We start from the raw sequence: 21,455 nt of genomic DNA, 5'->3' as shown, positions 1-21,455 counted from the left end.
AGTAACTATTTACAGCACAGGCGAATTAAGTGCAAATTAATGTGCTAATTCAGGTGCTAATTAAGTAGTTACTAAGTGTGAATCATTATTAATTGAGTCTTTGTTCATGCTTTATTAAGGCTAAATAAGGTGTAGTTATTATAAAGTGTTACCAAAAATTCAGTAAAAATGTTTTTTTTATTTTTTCTGCCACTGAATATAATATAATAACACTATAATGGTATTGAAACATTACATATATTATAGGGTGACCATATTTCTATTTGTGAAAACCCGGACACGTTACCGGAGGTGGGAGGTGGGGCCTCGACATTCAGCTACTCTCACCTCGCAACCTTTGCACACGGCCTCCAACTTGTCCCGACCAGGAAGGAAAATGGAGAATTTCTTGTACAAGTCATTGTTAAATGCACATTTGCGCTTCGGCATGTTGCAGACTGACCGACTGTTTGTGTCACAGAGAGCTACGAGAGACGTTCAATCAGTGTCGGGAAGGTTACTTTTAAAATGTATTCCCCTACAGATTACAGATTACATACCCCAAAATGTAGTTTGTAATGTAATCCATTAAATTACTTAAGGTGAGTAACGTAATCTGAATACTTTGGATTACTTGATTTGCTGTAGAGAAACAAAGACGAGGAAATCATCACATAAGACGTTTTGTCTGATAAAAGAAAATAAAAAGTCCAGACTTTACTGAACCAAATTAAAAATATAATTGATAGAAGATGAGGAGACACGGTCTGCACAGCATGGTTTAGTCCTGTTCAATCCTGGTTTAGACCTGGTTTTGTCCTGGTTTAGACCTGGTTTTAAACCTGGTTTAGACCTGGTTTTAGTCCTGGTTTTAGACCTGGTTTAGACCTGGTTTTAAACCTGGTTTAGACCTGGTTTAGTGTCCGGCAATTAGTGGAATTATGGGGAAAAAAAAAAAAAAAGAGATAGCCCAAAATGTAAAAACAGGAAAATACCGCTGTGTAATCCATTTATTTCAACAAAGTAACTGTAATCCAATTACTGCTCACTGAAACAGTAACTGTAACTGAATACAGTTACTCATAATTTGTACTCTGATTACATAACTCCGGTACATGTAATCTGTTACTCCCCAACACTGCGCTCAATTTAGTGGCCCATTGAAGAGTAATGAAAACCCAGACATTTGCGTCATTTTATGGAAAAAAGACAAACAAAAACCCGACGCCCAGGACAGGACGCAAAAAAACTGACATGTCCGGGGAAAAACGGACATTTGGTCACAATAAACAACATGCTTTCACTGACAAGTATATAGAGGACTAAGTAGGTCCTCTATAAATTGACTGAGATTTAAACCACGGTAGAATGTTGTGTTTTGTTTCATTCGCACATGTTTGAGTAATCCTCTATTAATCAACTTTTATTCACTAATTTTCTTATGGATCTGTATTCAGTATAAGGGCGGCCTTGACTACGTTCCTCCAAACCACAAGAACCCTCGCCAAGCTATAGTCGTCGCGCCCCGGTCCTCACTTTCACCTTTCCCCAGCACGGTATCTCCTCCGCTGCAAAATGTCAGATGTGTTGCATAAATGAGTTTCCTTCCTCTGAATATGCAACAAAACTGTAGCACTGTAACAAAATAATTTAGTAAAATATAGCAAAAATGACTCCTGTTACTACCTGTTAGTGCCAGGCTCGTTCTTATCAAGGGTTAAACAGAAGAACATGATATGACCGGGCACAGATGTGAATGCCATGGGAAAAAAAAAAACCCTCCGTCCTGCACATCCCATATGAGCCAGTATTTGGTGTTCAAAACAAGAAGCGCGTATCAGCTTTCAGTCGAGCATGGCCTATCCAAATGTCAGGGGTGCATGGGAACTGACCACTATGCAAAGATTCACTCGCTCCAAAGCCACACGTGTCAGCAACGCAAATCATCAGTGTGGGGCATTTGCTGGAGAGCTTCCAATGAGCAAAAACTACCACAGATGAACATGAGGAAGAGTAAAGAAATAATAAAAGGTGCTATGTTATGCAAAATTGACTCTTGTGAGTTTTAAGTCATGTTAAAAAAATGTTTTACCTAATCAAAAATAGACCTCAAGTTGTTTTGTTTCATTCGTACATGTTTGAGTAACCTTTTATTAGTAGTATTTTGGACAAAGTTTTTTTATAATTTCCTTCAAAAATGACAACACTTTATGAAAAAATAAATAACTGATTGTAAATTAAGTAAGTTTAAAAATCCTTTTCCCCCTTTCTCCCCCTTTTATGGACAAACATTTCCCAGCTTTAGCACATTTGGTAGAGCGGTTGTCCACTGATCCGAAGGTTGGTGGTTTGAATCCCGCTCTCGACATAAAAAAATTGGTTGAGCAGTGCGATTCTAGCTCCCACAGAGGAATGCTGTTGTTGTGTCCTTGGGCAAGACACATCCGCTTACACTGGTGTATGAACGTGTGTGTGAATGGGTGAATGGCGCCTTGTGTAAAGCGCTTTGAGTGTCTTGAAAGTGAAAAAGTGCTGTATAAAAATGTAATGATTTATTATTAGTCTGTCTATATCTTCAAAGCTCATAATGCGATATTCCACCTTATCATGGCAAAAGAAGACATTCAATTTGTCAACTGGACAAAAGTTTATTTGGTTGAATACGTTTCACAGCTCATCCAATCTGCTTCTTCAGTTCTGGTCAGACGCTGATGGACACTGCCTAATATCTGCCTGAAGGGAGGAGCTAACTACACTGAAACTACTCTGAAACTCACCTTAGTTTTCAAGTTAACAGCTCCTTTTACCTTAAAGGTTGTATGGAGGATTTTTTTTTAGTTTCAAACTGTCAGTGAAAGATTAAAATACCATTACAGAGACGCAGCAGCCTTGTAATTATGATGACCAAAAAAAAAAAGAACGAAAATCTATCAACTGTGGACGTGTTGAGGCCAGATAAACATCAGCCAATAGAAAACGAGGCTCCCTCATTTTCTATTGGCTGTTAGATTGTCAATCAAACTCCCTAGTATAACTGACTCGTCGGAGCGCGGGGATTACGTGGTTTACGCAGCGGTTCTTAGAGGCATTTTCGAACTGTCGCTTCCTTGCATTTCGCACAAAGTTTGTCGCGACGGCGGACGAGAATCCACGACCATTTCGCCGCAAAAGAAAGTCCGTTTTTGAGGTCGCTGAAAGAAAAAGAGAAGTGGAAAAGTAGCAAAGCCAAACTGAGGTGATTCTTGGAGATCTCGTCCAGCGATGGCGCGACCGAAGCAGACGAAGGGTCTAAAAACTGACGGTCGCTGAATTACTTCTAGACAGGAAACTTCAACAGTAATTCTGAATGCGCACAAGGACTGTCGCTGTATTTCTCTTCCCTTAAAAAAATCCTCTATACAACCTTTAAGTTCAGTATAGATTTGGAATTCCAAATGATTCTAGTGAAGGTGTACAGAGTTTAAAAACACAATGGAAACTTCCTGTACTACCGCATGACATCACAAGGGTGGAACAGAGTGTTTTCAGTCGGAGTGAAGAACTCCTCTTAAATCTGCAGGGTTTGCGTGTTAAACGTGTGAATGAAACAAAACACATCTCCAGGTCTGTTTGTGATGAGGAAACATTTATAAACACATTCTAGCATAAATCTGAAAATAGCATGATATGGGCCCTTTAAGAAACAATTCAAGTAGGTGTTCAAGGTATAACAACATATTGATATCTGCTGAATCATTATGGGACATTGCTATTGATACGTTGCAGTGGCATCACACTGGAGGTGTTCTACAGGTGTATCTATGAAGGAATGTTCATTAGTTACCATGGAGATACAATGCACATATTAAAAAACAGCCAAAAACATTTTAAGATCATCTGAAAACTCAAGAAAAAACACAAAATGGATTTAAACATCACATTTTCAGGAGCCTGAGATCGATACGCGAGTTCACGGTCTTGTTTAGACCCCATAAGCCGCAAAGTTTCAGCAGTTCCTTGGCCGCATTTTCATTCTCATTTTCACAACTTTTCCCATAAACATTTTCGATGTGGTGTAAACACGACATAAACTGCAACAAGTGTCTGGTAGTGAAACATACACAGGGCCTGGTGCGACAGAAGGACTAAGAAAAACAAACAGAACTCTCTCGTCACCTGCAGGATGTGCAAATGTGGAGAGCTTAGTCACAGACACAACACAGACCGTCTGCAGTGGTCAGGGCACTGTCGCCGTGTCTGTGCAGTCAACAAGAAATGTGCTTTTCGCTCATACTCAGATAGGATTTTTTTGTTGCTGTTTTGAGTTTTTTTCCTAATCTAAAGCCGAAGTAATAAAGTTGAAATTAAAGTTAAAGGGCTCATATTGCACTGTTTTCTGCTCTGTTATAATGTTTCCTCATCACCAACAGACCTAGAGTTGCGTTTTGTTTCATTCACACATGTTTAAAGGTGCACTGTGTAACTTTCTGCTGCCCACCGACTACAGACAGACTATAGAGACATTATTTATTTAAAATTTTGTTATTATTTTATATTCTGCTTGTTCTGGATTCAGTGTTTAAGCAAAACTATTATTAAACATTTATTTTATTCAGAAAAGGTTTAACATTACATATCTCGAAAGAAGAGAAAACATGCAGATGTTGTTGAAATTTTTCTATAAATATTTAGTTTGGCCCACGACTTAGTCCCAGTTTTAAATTTCGGCCTCTGTGAGTTTGAGTTTGACACCCTGGTCTAGAATGTCCCACTTTATGGCATTAAAACTCCTCTATATCCATGGAGACAAGCTCAATGTTTTTCATGAGAAAACAACATTATAACAGATAAGAAAATATTGCACCGTATTGCATAATGAAGAAGAAAAAAAACATATTTAAGTCGCACTTTTTGGGGTAAATTAACTTCATAAAATCAGAGACCGGGAACCGACATTTCATCTTGAAAGTCAAGTTCTAGTAATAACAATATAACAGAACAACAGACTGTTAATGTCACAAATGAACAGTTCTTCTGATAAACTATAACATAAACAACAGAACAGAATCACTAAATCCATTCAATTCCTCATCCTCATCAACTCCGCGCAACTTTGCTTGTTCACTTAAGTCCAGGCTTTGTCGATCCATCCAGTGACTTCCAAAAAAGTTGCCTGGTGCATCCTCCCGGTTACCATGAAGCTGTGTTCTCCATCCCCACTTTTCCGCCAGTCCCATCATAAGTGTCTCGCTCACTCCAAACTTTCTTTCTGCTGCTCGGTTACTGTTTTCTGATGAATATTTCACGACTTGCAGCAGGACAGAGGCTTTTTCTGCAGGAGACACGTGCAGAAAACTGATACACAAGACTACTAGAGCCTCTCAAGACTTCAGTGTGAAAATTTTAATCTATAAGTCGCACCGGAGTATAAGTCACAGGAAACACCCAAACCATGAAAAAAGTGCGACTTATAGTCCAAAAATTGTGGTAATATAGGCCCTTTAAGACATGAAATAGTGTAATAACAGTATAATAGAATAATAATATAATAATAATTTGTGAAGGTGTAAAAAAACATTTGGAAACAGGACTGGACACAACACGATAAGGGTGCAGTGTGTAACTTTTTGGTTGGGAGTCCATCACCTTCTTGTTTCTGCTTACTCTGCCTGGAAAGTTCCACAATATGACATTAAACAGCTTTACTTGACATTTATTCAATTACAGGTCGTTTTATAGCTCAAAAATATCAAGAAAAACAATATTCTGACTGTGAGTGAGGTCGCCTCTCCACAGATTTGACCTGTAACTTGGTCTGGTTTGGTCTGTAGAAAGGTTTAACTCCGTACTGTGAAACATTCCAGACAAAGCAATAACATCTCCATGGATAAAGTTCCACAGTGCAGCTTTAACGCCACATGTTCAGCTCCGTTGTCTGTAACTTATCAGGACAGATGAGGAGCAGAGGGCAGATTCCTCACCAGCTGCTTTCGTTTTGTCGGTAAAATTCTATATGGCAGCACCGCGCCGTAGCATCTGGACATCAGGGGCTCGGGAGCATAAATATTTTAGCAGATTTCAAACATTTGATGGTTAATTCGTGAGATGTGATGGCTCGTTCTGGCACGGGGCTGCAGAGAACGGCAGACAGAAGAGCTGAAGAAGACACGGAGAATCATAAAGTATTGTTTCCACTGGCCTTAAGTCTACTTTACTGTACGTATGTTTGGAGAGTTTCTATTCGCCCTCCTTAACAGTCGCCAGACGCTTTTTAAAGGAGCCGCAAAGGTCGAGTTAGGTCTTATTTACTTAGCAGACAGTCTGTGGTCTTTAATAGCAAGGTTACACTTTTAACAAATGGGAAACAGAATTGCAAAAGTGCACTCAAATTTCTAAATGTGTGAGATATAAAATTCTGCAACTCAAATTATTACACCAAGCTTATATAACGCCACATACTAAACAAAATGGATAATGAATTATAAAAACTGTTGGCATGGTTGTGGGGCAGAGGACACACTCATACTCATGTTGTGGCATTGCCCTCAATACATGCATCAAGAGTTTTGGACTTCCGGTCATTGTGCAATTCATACTGGGAAGGATTTTCCAAAAAAGTGAGCATCAAACCGCCATGTTTGATTTCCCAGTGGGATGCGTCTATTGACAAAGCCGATCTTTTCTAGTCTTTTAATCCATATCACTTTTGTTTCTGGTTCTGATATTGTCATATTTTAATTTTGGGATTCGGACATCGTAATTGTGTGGTTGTTGGATGTCCCAACAGCGGAAAACAGCTCGAGAAATTTGTTTGCGAACTTCATGAATGTAAAAGGGAATCAGATGTGTGTGACTGCAAACCTCTGTTCAAACTGTTTCTCTTCGGAATTGAAAAATAGGGAAAGGCGAAGGCGATGGGCAGGATTGATATACAGGAAAGATGAAAAAGCTAACCTTTGACTGCCTAAATCATCCTGAGTTTGCAGCGAACATTCTGTATGTGGAGCGTCGTCAAAGCGGGATCGCCTTGGTTAAGCGAGAGGCGCAGAAGACAAACAGGCTGAGCTCACACTTTCTTGTTCTTGTGACTTTACAGCAACATCACGTCTTGGTCTCTTTGCAGTGGAAGGTGTTTCTTGGCGTTGACTTTTTAAATTTGTGACCAAGGTTGAATGAGGGATCGTGGTTTTGCTTTGTTGTCGCTCCACATACAAAATGTTCACTGCAAACTCGGGATGATTTAGGCAGTCAAAGGTTTCCTTTTTGGTCCTTCCTGTGGATCAATCCTGCCCATCGTCTCTTCGCCTTTCACTATTTTTTCAATTCCGTTGGGAAGAGAAACAGTTTGAACGGAGGTTTGCAGTCACACACATCTGATTCCCTTTTGCATTTATGGAGTTCGCAAACTTCCAAAGCCTGTTTTCTGCTGTTAGAACATCCAACAACCACACAATTATGATGTCCAAATCCCAAAATTAAAATATGACAATATCAGAACCAGAAACAAAAGTGATATGGTTCAAAAGACAACCACAGTCCTCCACTTGGAACCCTTCTTTTCTTCTTTCCTTTTTCTCATCTTTTATTTACTTAATTATTCTTTTGTTGTTGTTGTTTTTTGTTCGTCCATTTATATTTTAACGGTTAAAGACGCAAAGTAAAGAAGCAACGGTAAAGAGTGAAAAACAAAACTATGGTGAAAAGTTATAAAAACCCAAAGGTAGCAACAGTCGACGGGGGAACAAGGCTTGTTTTCTTTGTAAATGTATATTTTAGTGACTTGAAAATGATACTTGTAAATGAATGTTAAAATATGGATAACAGTTAAGCAATCTATTGAGCTCGTAATACGGTGATCATACGAGCTTATGGTCATTTCTGTTGTTTTGTTCTTGTCTCGCTGTTACGTTGGTTCTATGACACGGCGAGGAAAGATTAAAAGTCGTTTAACCATCAGTTCTTGCCTTTGCAATACGACTGGACGCTAAAGGTGCATTGTGTAACTTTTCTGGTGGAGGGTCTGTCAAATGCGTGAGTTGTGTGCTCCTCCGTGTTTTTTTTTTAATTTATTTTTATGTGTTTTTATTGGTATTTATTTCTATTCTACGATTTTGTTCTTATTTAATTTTATTGGTTTTATTATTTTAAGACAAGTATTATTTTAGTAGTTTATTTTATCATTCTATAATTGTTGTTATTATTATGTATTTGTGCAGCACTTTGGAAACTGTTTGTTTGTGAAATCTGCTATAGAAATAAAGTGGATTGGACTGGAAATGCTTTTTCCATGGAGATGTTATTGCTTTGTCTGGAATATTTCACAGTATGGCATTAAACCTTTCAATCTTCATGGAAACCAAACCAGACTAAGTTATAGGTCAGAGCTGTGGAGAGGGGACCCCGCTCACAGTCAAAATATCTGTTTTTCTAGGTATTTTTGAGCTATAAAACCATCTGTAAGTTAATATAAGTAAGGCAGAGCTGTTTAAAGTCATACTGTGGAACATTCCAGGCAGAGCAATGACATAATCACAGAAATAAGCAGGTGACGGACTCCAACCGAAAAGTTCCCAAATATGTTTTTTACACCTTCACAAATTATTATTGTTATTCCAGTACTGCAAGTCTTAAAAGGCCCATATTACAGTATTTTCTGGTCTATGTTATGATCCAAAAAATCCAAAAAGTTACGTAGTGCATCTTTAAGTATCAGTTGGACCAGGGATTTAAAACAGACCTGCGATGATTAATTTAAAATGAAGTGTGAGGAGTCAACTATTATTATCTGTACCATAAACACACAAACTGAAACACTGAGACAGACATTTATAACCAAGGAACAGAAACTTGGCACCAAACAAGCATTCGTTTTCTGGTTCCAGTACTTACCGGACCTTTCTGGTGTCTACTTAGAACCCAGTTTCGTTTACCTAACCAGTCAGAACCACACGCTTTGTCCAAACTTTACAAAGACAAGCTGTGTCCTGTCTCCCTGATTTCAAAGGGCGTGATTGACAGGTGGATTAACCAATCAGAAAGACACTCATCCTCTGTTCATCACAAAACAAACAAACATGGCTTCTCACTTGTAAAAATGTGAAAAAAGAGAAACAGCGTGGATTTTCTCCGAATCAACAATCAAAGCACCAAACTATGACTTATCTCAGGTAAAAGAAGTTATATATTTCATTCTGAATATTACGAGACTTTTGGAAAGGAGACGTCTTCAGCATTTGAGAGAATCATGATACAAATTAGCGTCTGTGGTTGGACCGTTTAGAATTTGCATGGAAGATTTTGACCGTCTATTGATACCAGTCCCTTCTAGATTTGAAGAGAATGTTGAAGAGATTTAGCCACCAAGTGCCTCCACTCAATTTCATTTCTCTCCAGCGACTAGATCAGGAATCGGAATACACTAGACGGTTTGCAAGAAGTGTATATATATTTTATATATATATTATATACATATATTATGTGTTGGCAATGATTCCCGAGATCGAGGACTTAAAGCCAAAACAAACAGAATGCTTGGTGAACTTTATCAACGGGAAAGACGTTACTGCCTTTCTTCCTACAGGGAAAAGCTTAATACCATATTTTCCGGGCTATTAGGTGCTCTGGATTATAAGGCGCACTGTCATTAAATGGTCTATTTTCGAACTTTTTTCACAAATAAACCGCACCGGACTTTAAACGAAACACAACAGTTGGATGGGTCAGTGGGACTTTGTTTGGTGCGTTCACGGTGACTCTGGGCTTTGTTCAGTTGTGGCGTGTAGGGAGGGTGCTGTCTGGGACCAACGGATTGTCGGCGTGTTTGCAGTGACTCAGTTGTTCAGTCGTGTCTAGAAGTGGCACATCGGACTCGCTTTTTCGGTTCGTTCCTCCGTTCCGTTCCTCATCGGCGTGGAGTGATGAGTGTGGCTGTGGGTGTTTTTCGCTGTCTGCTCCGTGTGTGTTTGCGTGCACTGCGGGTGGTGCGGCTTTGTAGTTTACTGAAGTCGTGCCTGAGTGGATTCGTGTATAGGGCGCTCTGGATTGTGGGGCGTGTGGTCGTTTTTTGATGGGGTTGGAGACTTAAGAGCGTGTCTAATAGCCCGGAAAATATGATATATCAGTTAAACCAAACAGCAGCGATTGGTTAAATAAAAAAAAAAGTTCCCGCCAGCTGTCGAGAGCACGGATTCTGTGAGGTCAGACGGTTTCCACAAAGTGAAACCGGCTGATGAATCAGGCTAGAAGAGAGGTAAGAGTTTCCCAGTTTGCTGAGCTCTAACCAGGACAAGCAGGTACTAAAATGCTGTGGGCTGATTCCGTGGATACGATAAGACTCTACAGAGTAATGGAAACAAAACCAGGCCAAGTAGAGCTTATGGGGCCGGTGGAAACTGAGCTCCACATTTGTCTCTGTTCTGTTTCGTGCATATATGTAAATACCTGAGCCATATCGTCCAGGCAGTTGAAGATGTACTTTCTGGCTTCCTTGGACTTGATCCCGGTCTCGCCCTCGTGGTCCTCTGGAGTCTGCAGGAGACAAGAAGCAGATGTTACCCTGGGACCATCACACTCTCCCCTCTGGCCCCAGCGCCTCTGTTTACATTGGGCTCATTATGGCCTCTTGTTGTGGATGTGCAGCAGGGCCGAGCTCGCCCTCTGAGGAACCCCGGGGTGGTGCACAAACACTCATCTCACACACGCAGAGACCGACCGTACAGCGGATTCAGCTAATAGTGCTCCATTATCCTCAGTACACAAATGCTCCACACATGTATGCACAAGACTGAAGGAAAATGGAAGGCAGAAGAGCGGATACGCCTGCTCTACTTGTGATTGATGTAAAAAAGACACTTTACACTTTTCAAAATTTAAAGTGAACACAATATAATGCATAAGTACTTCAGCAATAGTTAAATCACATTATATATTGCTGCTATATCACCATAGCAACAGGTAAACAAACTACAACTAGGATGCGCTTAATTTAAAATGATATAATTATAACTCATTAACAGAAAGTGAAAACGCTTTTCACATTCACACGTGAGATAATTCTGCTTGAAGCCACAGAATAAACACATTCAACAATTTGGAGCCAACTTCTCATTATTTAAAGCAACACTGTGTAATTTTGTAGTGTCATGTCACTTAGATGACTCTGTCCACCTTATTCCAGAAGTTGCCGTGGACGTCTCCATCATCATTACCGATCTGCAAATAAGTTCAATCGGAACTATAAAGCCATTTTAACCTCCTAAGACCCAAACTCTTGCAGGGCTTTACTCATTTCTCTTTGTTATTTGGCCTGATTGGGACATGATGACTGCAAAACCTAAGAATTATATTTTTATAATATTTTTATATTTATATGTCCACATATGATATATGAAACACTCATTTTATGTTTTAATCATTTTGATGGAACACTGTAAAATCAAAATACACAGTTTTTGCAAATCATTATTCAGTTAAGTGCCTGAACAACTCAAAATGTGTTGGACATTTACGTATGGTAAATGTTCACATTTTTCTATAGCGCTTTTCCACCTTCAAGACACTCAAAGCGCTTTACAACAAGGAACCACTCACCCATTCACACACACATTCACACACCAGTGTACGCAGACACTGTGGGCAAGGTGGGTTAAGTGTCTTGCCCAAGGACACAACAACAGCATTCATCTGTGGGAGCTGGAATCACACCAGCCAACCTGTGGGTCAGTGGATCTGACCGCTCAACCTGTGATGTTTATGTCGAGATGTGTGGGTGGGTGAATGCTCCACCAACTGAGCTCCTGCCGCCCGTATACGTATGTATATGTACGTATGTAAACACCAGGTCCTAAGAGTCTACAGCCTCAGTGGAATGTGACTTGTTGCTGCATAATCATTTTACACAAATGAAACTACTTTACATCATATTTAAGATGCAAAACGATACACAAATTCCCCACTGACATGAATGGGAAGTGCCACCACAAAAAAAGTGTGGTTTAGGAGCATGTAGAGACAAAAGTGGGCGGGGCGGAATAAAGTGGATAGAAATAGAAAGTTAAACTGATTCTTTGGTACATTTTCCATGGAGATAGATAAATTATAATATTCCACAATATGAATTAAAACCTAACGAAAAAACATTTCCCTGGAAACAAGGAGTATAAATAAAGACTAAGATGGAACAAGATCTGGTTGCCACAAGACAAATGAGATGTCGTTTCCATGTGTTTACATTTGGACTGGACAAAAAAAGTGAGTTACACCTTTTTGACAGCTGTGGTTCCAAAACACAGCGCTATAATGACAACAAAAGAATAAAATACATATTAAAACTGCTCAGTTAAAATTGTTAACTGGGTTGAAACATTTTTATATCAATAAAACTTTTCAAAATCTGCCTTGTCTCGTTCTCATGGACCCAATCTCCAGTCTCGTCTCCCTAGTAAGGATGTTTTTTAGTGCAATTAAAACAAAAAGCAACGAAAATGTGCATTTGTTTAAGGCTAAAAAGTTGGTGAGGCTTTGATTCAAACTCAGCTCAGAATCCCCATCAAACAATAACTGACTTCAATATAATTCTTTTTGATGGTTACAGTTTCCATTCTCATCAACCACTGCAAAACCCAGACTCCACAGAAGAAACAAAGCGCACGCAGACTTCCACCATGAAACATTTAGAGATCGTTTTAAGTCCAGACCGTGTTTTCGCTGGTCTGGGAACGGCCAACGGTAAAATCCAAGACGCTAAGAGGCGGTCCAGACGTCTTATTGAGTGGCCTATATATCCAGCCAGTCGGAAGGAGGCTTTAAATGAGAGGAGTTTTATCAAGTTTGTCTTCCATTTTCCAAATCCTCTCACACAAATCCATTTTACTCTTATTAGACTCCCACTTTGTTTAGGGCTATGGTTTCGTGGGTATGTTTTTTTCCTGGAGGAGGCTGGACTTTAGACAGTACAGAGTCTATAGTGTGTAGTTATTAAGTCTGGGCACTTTTTTCCCCCTGGATATTTTTTATTGTCTGTTATTTTTATTTTTCCAGTTTTTGATTTTACAAGTTGTTCTTATTTTGGAATATTTAGTAAAGTGCCTTTTCCCTGCTGGCTCTTATGCTGGTTCCCAACTTTTCTGTGACTTTTTCATGACCTAAAGTGAATTTTCCATGACTTTACGGCACCTACATGTGTAGAATTTATCAGACTTTTAGGGCTAAATATGAAATGTTAACTTTTTCCACTCACTAGTTTTTAAGATTCAAAATACTGTCAGTGCATTTATTGTCGTCTCTTTTAAACAAAAGGCGCAAACGTTCGGAAATAATCATAATAGACCAATGAGAACTTAATAGAACGCTGTAGTTGTGTGAAAGAGATACTAAATTTTCATGACTTTTCCAAAACTTTCATTGAATTTACAAAATACCATGAGTTTTTCCAGGCCTGGGAAATGACATTTTCAATTTCCATGACTTTTCCAGGATCTCCATAACTGTTGGAACCCTGTATTTAGACACTGATGTGTAATTGTCGGGAGTAGCGGCATAAACATTAATTTTCAAGCATCACACTATTTCGACTTTTAAAATTTTTTTTTTAAATTTTGGAGTAACGGCACTCAGAGGTGGGACCGAGTCATTGTTTTGCAAGTCTCAAGTCTTTGATCTCAAGTCCAAGTCAAGTCCCAAGTCAAAGACAGGCAAGTCCAAATCGAGTCTCAAGTCACTGGCCCATAAGTCCAAGTCAAGTCCAAGTCGTCTGCTTTGAGCTTCAAGTCTTTTCAAGTGTTTTAAACCAAAGTACCACATATAGCTTTGTTTTTTTGCAATTCATATGACTTTTAAGATAAACTGTACTTATAAAGTCATAGTATATTTATGTATGAGTATTTATAGAGTACAGAAGAGTTGTAGCAATGCAATTCTTTCCCTTTTTAAATCTCTTGACAAGACCTTAGAGTGAGTCATTACAGTCAGAAGAGAACAAATTCAGATTTAAAAATGCTTCTCAAGTCTTCTCAAGTCCAAGTCAAGTCCCAAGTCTTAGTCCATGTTATCAAGTCAAGTCTCAAGTCCTAAAAATAGTGACTCAAGTCTGACTCAAGTCCAAGTCACGACTCGCAAGTCCCCACCTCTGGCGGCACTTAACTATTTTTCAAACATTCTGCTTTTCCGACATGGATAATATTAATGTGACAGCCGATTATACTTTGCGCTCCCATATATCATAAGATGCTTGGTCAGAGAATACTTTGGCCACAGAGGATATCAGACAGTGGGAAAATGTCCTAACTGATCGCCATGGGAAACAGTCATGTATTTTAAAAAAGTGCGTAGGCCAGCCTTCGGGACAATATCTGAGCTAAAACGGAGGCTGCATGGGCCCTTTGTGCTTCATTTATTCCGTCATGTAGGTGAACTGTTAAGAACAAAATACAGCCTAAATCAGGGGTCTCCAACCTTTTTCCTCCTGTGAGCTCCTTTACAAAACAAAAATGCCAGAGAGCTACTGACGATTATAAGAAAAAGGGCGAGCCTTTGGGTACAGTTGAGCCAATAATACATAAACCATTTGTTAGTGCACAAAGTTGGGCTTCAAAATGATACGTTTACAAGGGTAATAGGCACGTAATTAAACACATTTTTCTTATTCAGCACAATGGTATAATTCCGAAATCCCTTGGTGAGCTACTTGGAATTGGGTGGCGAGCTACTGGTGGTTCCTGAGTTATAGTTTGGAGACCCCTGGCCTAAATAAATAACCAATCAAGTTCATTGCGGCAGCTCATATGATGTGTCGGAATAGGATACTAAAAAGTGTAAAAAAAACTGGCACGTTTAAATAGAGACATGTCGTAATGTAAGGATGTCGAAATAGTCCGCGGACCGGACCCCTATGCTGCGTTCCTTAGCTTTTTGTTAACTTATCCTTAATTTTGTTTGACCTGGTGAGTCCAGACGTCCTGTTTTCGTTCTTTATTTTCTGTAGGGAAAGTTTTTGGGTTGTTTTTTTTTTCATTTAGGGAGCGCTGTCCCATCGTATTTTACGTTAGCCGACTCACCGTGGTCTTTTCATTTGTTACTTTGGGTCTTTTTTGGGATGTTAAGGGTTACTTTTTCCTTCACAAAACTGATCAACAAAGGAACAACAAAGTAACACAATTATTTAATCTTTAACTGTGTCCTTTTTAAATACATTTTGATCTATGTTATTGGACCATAACAGTAGTGTATACAGTATAAGTAGATGAACAGAATTTTGTTGCATTGTTTATTTTTGTTATGCTTTTTTGTGAATCATTATGTCATATTCTTGTACTGTGTTGACACATGCACAAATATTTCTATACACTCTGAATTGTGATAAAATTCTGCAGAGACAGCACGTAAAGCAGCTAACTACTCACTTCTGGAATAATTTATGTTTTTTAATTCTATCTCCTTTTTTCGCACCTCAGCTTTGTACTGAAATCACAACGGATTTAGTGTAATCTACGTAAAATGATGTTTAAATACTGACCTTAAGTCTCCACAGTGGGTACGTAGACTCTGAATCTCTGTTAAAGAACCTGGTTGTTTTTGTCCCAGCGCTTAATAAATACTCAGCAGGCAGGCCTTGTGTCTGAGAGATGTACCGGATCTGTGAAAAGAAGAGAAAAGAAGGGTCAAACGTGAGTTGAAAATACTTAAAATCTTTCCTGTTTAGAAATAAAGAGAAGAAAGTTAAGGTTAAAGGTGATACTGTGAACATAGAAAGTGAGACAAAACCTGCACACTTACTCCCAAACTGCCTTTAATAAACAAAATGACACCGTTTCGATCAGTGGATCTTCATCGGGTCACAGATCCACTGATCGAAACGTCATTTTGTTTATTAAAGGCAGATTGGGAGTAAGTTTGCAGGGTTTGTCTCACTTTCTGTGTTCACTGTGGTGGCCAGGAACGAGGTGTTATGGTATCAAAAATTGGCTTTTGTGAGGTTAAAGCCATGTCATGATCAAAAACAGACCTGGAGTTGTGTTTTGCTTCATTCGCCAAGTGTCTGAGGTTACGTTTATATGACGACGGCCTGAACAGAAGACGCAAAACTGGCGTTGCGTCCTCACTTTTTATTCCGTGTTTAGACGGAATCTGCGTGCATACGGTGACGCAAAAGTGTGTGGCATCAATTGGATATGCATGCCATCCGACATGTTTGTTTCTTTGTACTGTATGTATGTGACGTAAAGGCGTACGCGACGTGAGCAGATCAGACCAGAGTTTTGCGTCTTGGGCAGTGTAGACGGAAACGATACAACAAAGTGTATTCAGCTTTTTCTCGAGGGTGGTTTCAGATTTTTGCGTTTTTAAGTCCCAAAAACACCGTCATCGTCTAAACGAAAGGCACTTCTGATAAAATATCTTGTCATTTTTACCCGCAAATGTTCTCATGTAAACAGGTCCTGAGTATTCCTGTTTTTTTTTTTAGTCTGTCTACATTGCCAAAGCTCAAAATGCTCTGTTCCACCTTGTGATGTCATGAAGCAATAGTTTTCAAGTTAACAGCTCCTTTTACCTTTTGTTCAGTAGAGACTGGCAATGACAGGGCTGAAATCATCCAAATGTCGAACAATTTCATCCCTGGAATTGTCGAATTCTACTTATGCGATGATTCATGCGATGCGAGGTTAGTTTTATTTCAAACATTATTCTATCAACACAGACATTCACATCGACAGTCTGGCGTAATAATACCATATTTTTTCAGACTATAAGTTGCACTTTTTCTTCCCGTGTGACTTATATATTAAAATTTTCATAATGACAGGCGCAAGAGGCTCTAGTCTTGTGTGTCAGTATCTGCTGCTCCTGTTCCTCCTGTACCACTGTCACTTCACTCTACTGCGCATGTCTCCTGCAGAAAGAGCCTCTGTCCTGCTGCAAGTAGTGAAATATTCAGGTGAAAATGGTAATCGAGCAACAGAAAGAAAGTTTGGAGCGAGCGAGAAACTTGTGACACCGGGAGGATGCACCATAAAACTTTCCTGGAAGTCACTGGATGGATGGACAAAGCCTGGACTTCAGTGACACAGAAACCATCCTGTCAGGATTCAGAAAGGCCGGAATAATTCTAACTGGAACTGATGCTGAGTCTGACGACAGCGACACAGAAGAGGAAGCGGCGCTATGTTTACCTCCGGAGATCACGGAGTTGCTCAGAAGTGACACCGAGGATGAAGAATTGAATGGATTTTGTGATCTGGAGTGAGATGGAGAGTTTGTTAAACTTGTTCTGTTCTGTTGTTTATGTTATAGTTTATCTGAAGAACTGTTCATATGTGACGTTAACAGTCTGTTGTTCTCTGTTCTATTGTTACTAGAACTTGACTTTCAAGCTGAAATGTTGGTTCCTGGTCTCAGATTTTTTTCAAATAAATTTCCCCAAAAAGTGTGACTACTCTGGAGCGACCAGCGACCTCTGCAAATACAAGGACTGGATGGAATATTTTAAAAAGTGTCTCCACACGTCTCCAACACTCTGGCTCATGAGGAAATGAGATCCTATGTCCAAAATTCTGGACTGTTCCTTTAAAGCTCACAAGAGTTTATTTTGCGTAATACATAAAAGGACCTTTAAATCCGTCTAAAACTTGCTTTCAGATTGATTTGAATTTTAACATCTGCAAATGAGACCAATTCAAAATAGAAGTGAGGGAAGCTTGTTCACTGACGTAGTGCAAACTCGCTGAAGGTTTTCCCAGAGCGTCCTGTGTGAGTGATAGAGAGAAGGGAAAGTGTCTGCGATGTCTTGCTCTAGAGCACAGGGGCGACGCTAATTGGACGAGTGTCTGTGTGGCATCTGTTGAGATAAACAGGGAGGCTGCAGGAATCATCAGGGGCTGTCAGGGGGGATTGGAAACAGCCCTCCCTCCCCCTGAGCACCTCCAAGCACATGCTCGCAGAAACACGGGCACAGACGCCGGCGGCCGAGTGTGTGCGGCTCTGAGGGTGGAGCCAACTTTTAAATCACCACGCACAAAAACAAGGTCGTAGTTAAAGGTGCATTGTGTAACTTTTCTAGTGGAGGGTCAGTTCTCCACAGAGATGTTATCAGTGTTGGGGAGTAATAGATTACATGTACCGGAGTTACGTAATCAGAGTACAAATTATGAGTAACTGTATTCAGTTACAGTTACTACAGTTTCAGTGAGTGGTAATTGGATTACGTTACTTTGTTGAAATAAATGGATTAAACGGTGGTATTTTCTAAACCAGGTCCAAACTAGGTCTAAACCAGGTCTAAACCAAGACTAAACCAGGACTAAAACCAGGTCTAAACCAGGTCTAAACCTGTTCTAATCCAGGTCTAAAACTGGTCTAAACTAGGTCTAAACTAGGTCTAAACCAGGTCTAAACCAGGTCTAAACCAGGATTAAACCAGGTCTAAACCAGAACTAAACCAGGACTAAAACCAGGTCTAAACCAGGTCTAAAGCAGGTCTAAACCAGGTTTAAACCAAGACTAAAACCAGGACTAAAACCAGGTCTAAACCTGGTCTAAACCTGTTCTAAACCAGGTCTAAACCAGGTCTAAAAGAGGATTTAAGAGGACTAAACCATACTGCGTGGACGTGTCTCCTTCTCTTCTATCAATAATATTTTTAATTTGGTTCAGTAAAGTCTGGGCTTTTTTATTTTCTTTTATCAGACAAAACATCTTATGTGAAGATCCTCATCTTTGCTTCTCTACAGCAAATCAAGTAATCCAAAGTATTCAGATTACGTTACTCACTTTAAGTAATTTAATGGATTACGTTACAAACTACATTTTGGTGTATGTAATCTGTAATCTGTAGGGGAATTACATTTTAAAAGTCACCTTCACAACACTGGATGTTATTGCTTCGTCTGGAATGTTTCACAGTGTGGTATTAAACATTTCTAACTTCATGGAGACCAAACCAGACCAAGATACAGGTCAGATCTGCGGAGTGGCAAGTATTTCTGAGCTATAAAACCACCTGTAATTGAATAAATGTAAGGTAAAGCAATGACATTTCCACAAAAAGGTGACAGAACCTCAAGTGAAAAGTTACATAGTTCATCTTTAAAGTGCCAATAACAGGTTTTGATGATTCTGTAATTTCTACTTAATTTGGTGGGATAATACTTGTTGTAAATAAACTATACATTGACATGAATCAAGGAGCAATCTGCAAAGAAAAGTTGAGAAATATGTTGAAAATTACAGGAAATAGTGAGTTCTAAAACACGTTGATTCTGTCCAAAAGTTTGGCAATTTTTTTTTCTGATACTTCTTTTCTAATACAAGATTTCAACAAAATAATAATTATTATAATCTGATTTGTCACATCAAAATTTCTGTTATTTTAGAGGAGTTTTGGCCCTGTCTAGAGCACAGTTGCTAGGTAACAGTTCAGGAATTTCAACCAGGACGTAAAATTTGGAGTTTAAAAAATTGCCATTTTAATAAAATCCTAAATCAGAGGTCTTCAACAGGGGAATCGAGACCCTAGGAGGATTGGGGTCATATTAAACTTATTCTCTTGTATAATCCTGTGTATTTACTCTTATTTTTCTGTTACCTGATCGTATTCTGACGCTCCAGGGTAGAGAGGCCAGCCCAGGAAGAGCTCGGCGATGACACAGCCCAGGGACCACATGTCGATGGCCTCACAGAACGGAAGGCCCAGGATGATCTCTGGAGCTCTGTGAAAACATGAAACAAACTGGTCAGAAATACTCCACACACACACAAAAAACTCCCACACAGGACTAAATTATAAATAAAACAAGTAAAACAAGTAAAGGGGAAAATGAACCGCACAAAAAACAAATACTATAAAGTCAATGCAGTGTGGCTATGCTGGACGACCACTATTACTGAAGATCTTTTTCCTTTATGTTTGTTTTTGTTTTGTGTTTGTTTCTTATGTCTTTCTCACTCCGCTTTCAAAGAAAAAACTGAGCCTAAATATGCAGGATTTGTGTGAATGTGAATGAAGCAAAACACAACTCCAAAGGAAAATATATATTTTAACATGGATAAATATAATGTATTATGAGCCCTGTGTGTTGAAAATCAGTTTTAATCCAATGTAGTTGCTATGTCCAAATTAAAGGTGCATTGCGGAACTTTTCTGGTGTGGATCCGTCACCTGCTTGTCTCCATGGAGATGCTATTGCTTTGTCTAGAATGTTCCATAGTAGAAATTAAATCTCAAGTAGTGTCGTAGTACTCGAGACCGGTCTTGGTCTCAAGACTGGCCTCGAGACTTCTTCGTCTTGGACTTGACCGCACTTGGACTCGGTCTTGTCTCGAACTTGACCGTGTCTGGACTCGGTCTTGTCTCAGACTTGACCACGTTTGAACTCGGCCTTGTCTCGAACTTGACCGTGTTTGGACTCGGTCTTGTCTCGGACTTGACCGTGTTTGGACTCGGTCTTGTCTCAGATTTGACTGCATCTGGACTCGGTCTTGTCTCGACTTGACCCGTGTTTGACTCGGTCTTGTCTCGATTTGACTGATCTGGACTCGGTCTTGTCTCGGACTTGACCGTGTTTGGACTCGGTCTTGTCTCGAACTTGACCGCGTTTGGACTCAGTCTTGTCTCGAACTTGACCGTGTCTGGACTCGGTCTTGTCTCGAACTTGACCGCGTTTGGACTCAGTCTTGTCTCGAACTTGACCGTGTCTGGACTCGGTCTTGTCTCATACTTGACCACGTTTGAACTTGGTCTTGTCTCAGACTTGACTGTGTTTGGACTCGGCCTTGTCTCAGATTTGACCGCATCTGGACTCGGTCTTGTCTCGGACTTGACTGTGTTTGGACTCGGTCTTGTCTCGGATTTCTTGGACTCGGCCTTGTCTCAAACTTGACCGTGTTTGGACTCGGTCTTGTCTCGGACTTGACCGCACTTGGACTCGGTCTTGTCTCGAACTTGACCGTGTTTGGACTCGGTCTTGTCTCTCAACTTGACGTGTTTGACTGTTTGGACTCGGTCTTGTCTCGACTCGAACTTGATCACGTTTGGACTCGGTCTTGTCTCGGTCTTGACCGTGTTTGGACTCGGTCTTGTCTCAGACTTGACCACGTTTGGACTCGGTCTTGTCTCTCAGTCTTGACCGTGTTTGGACTCGGTCTTGTCTCAGACTTGACCGTGTTTGGACTCGGGCTTGTCTCAGATTTGACCGCATCTGGACTCGGTCTTGTCTCGGACTTGACTGCATTTGGACTTGTCGGACTTGCATTTGGACTCAGTCTTGTTTTGGACTTGACTTGACTTGACACATTTGGACTCAGTCTTGTCTCAGTCTTGAGGTGATAAAATTGAGATACATTTATAAAAACTTAGATATAAATGTGCCAAAATAAAAAAATATATAAAATACAAATAAATATCGAAAATTACAGAGATGGTCTCGATTTGGTCTCAATGGGTCTTGGTCTTGGTCTTGGTCTCGGGACCCTGTGGTCTCGGACAGGTCTTGGTCTCGATTATTGCG

At 39.8% G+C, this 21,455-nt stretch overlaps 1 protein-coding gene across 1 annotated transcript in view; it reads right to left on the bottom strand.

The window, feature by feature from the left end:
• Window positions 1-21,455, bottom strand: part of hipk2 (homeodomain interacting protein kinase 2) — a 461,145-nt gene that overhangs the window by 103,476 nt on the left and 336,214 nt on the right. The window contains exons 4-5 of the mRNA XM_055155980.1: window positions 15,470-15,589; window positions 10,399-10,485 (exon numbers count right to left, since the gene is read on the bottom strand). Of these exons, the coding sequence (XP_055011955.1) occupies window positions 10,399-10,485; window positions 15,470-15,589 (207 nt within the window). The remainder of the gene's footprint in view (window positions 1-10,398; window positions 10,486-15,469; window positions 15,590-21,455) is intronic.

This window comes from Boleophthalmus pectinirostris, unplaced genomic scaffold (genome assembly GCF_026225935.1).
Source record: "Boleophthalmus pectinirostris isolate CB_2022bp ecotype Guang Dong unplaced genomic scaffold, ASM2622593v1 HiC_scaffold_2, whole genome shotgun sequence".
Lineage (NCBI taxonomy): Eukaryota > Metazoa > Chordata > Actinopteri > Gobiiformes > Gobiidae > Boleophthalmus > Boleophthalmus pectinirostris.
Note: the sequence above shows the minus strand (reverse complement) of the source record. Positions and strands in the feature narration are given on the sequence as shown.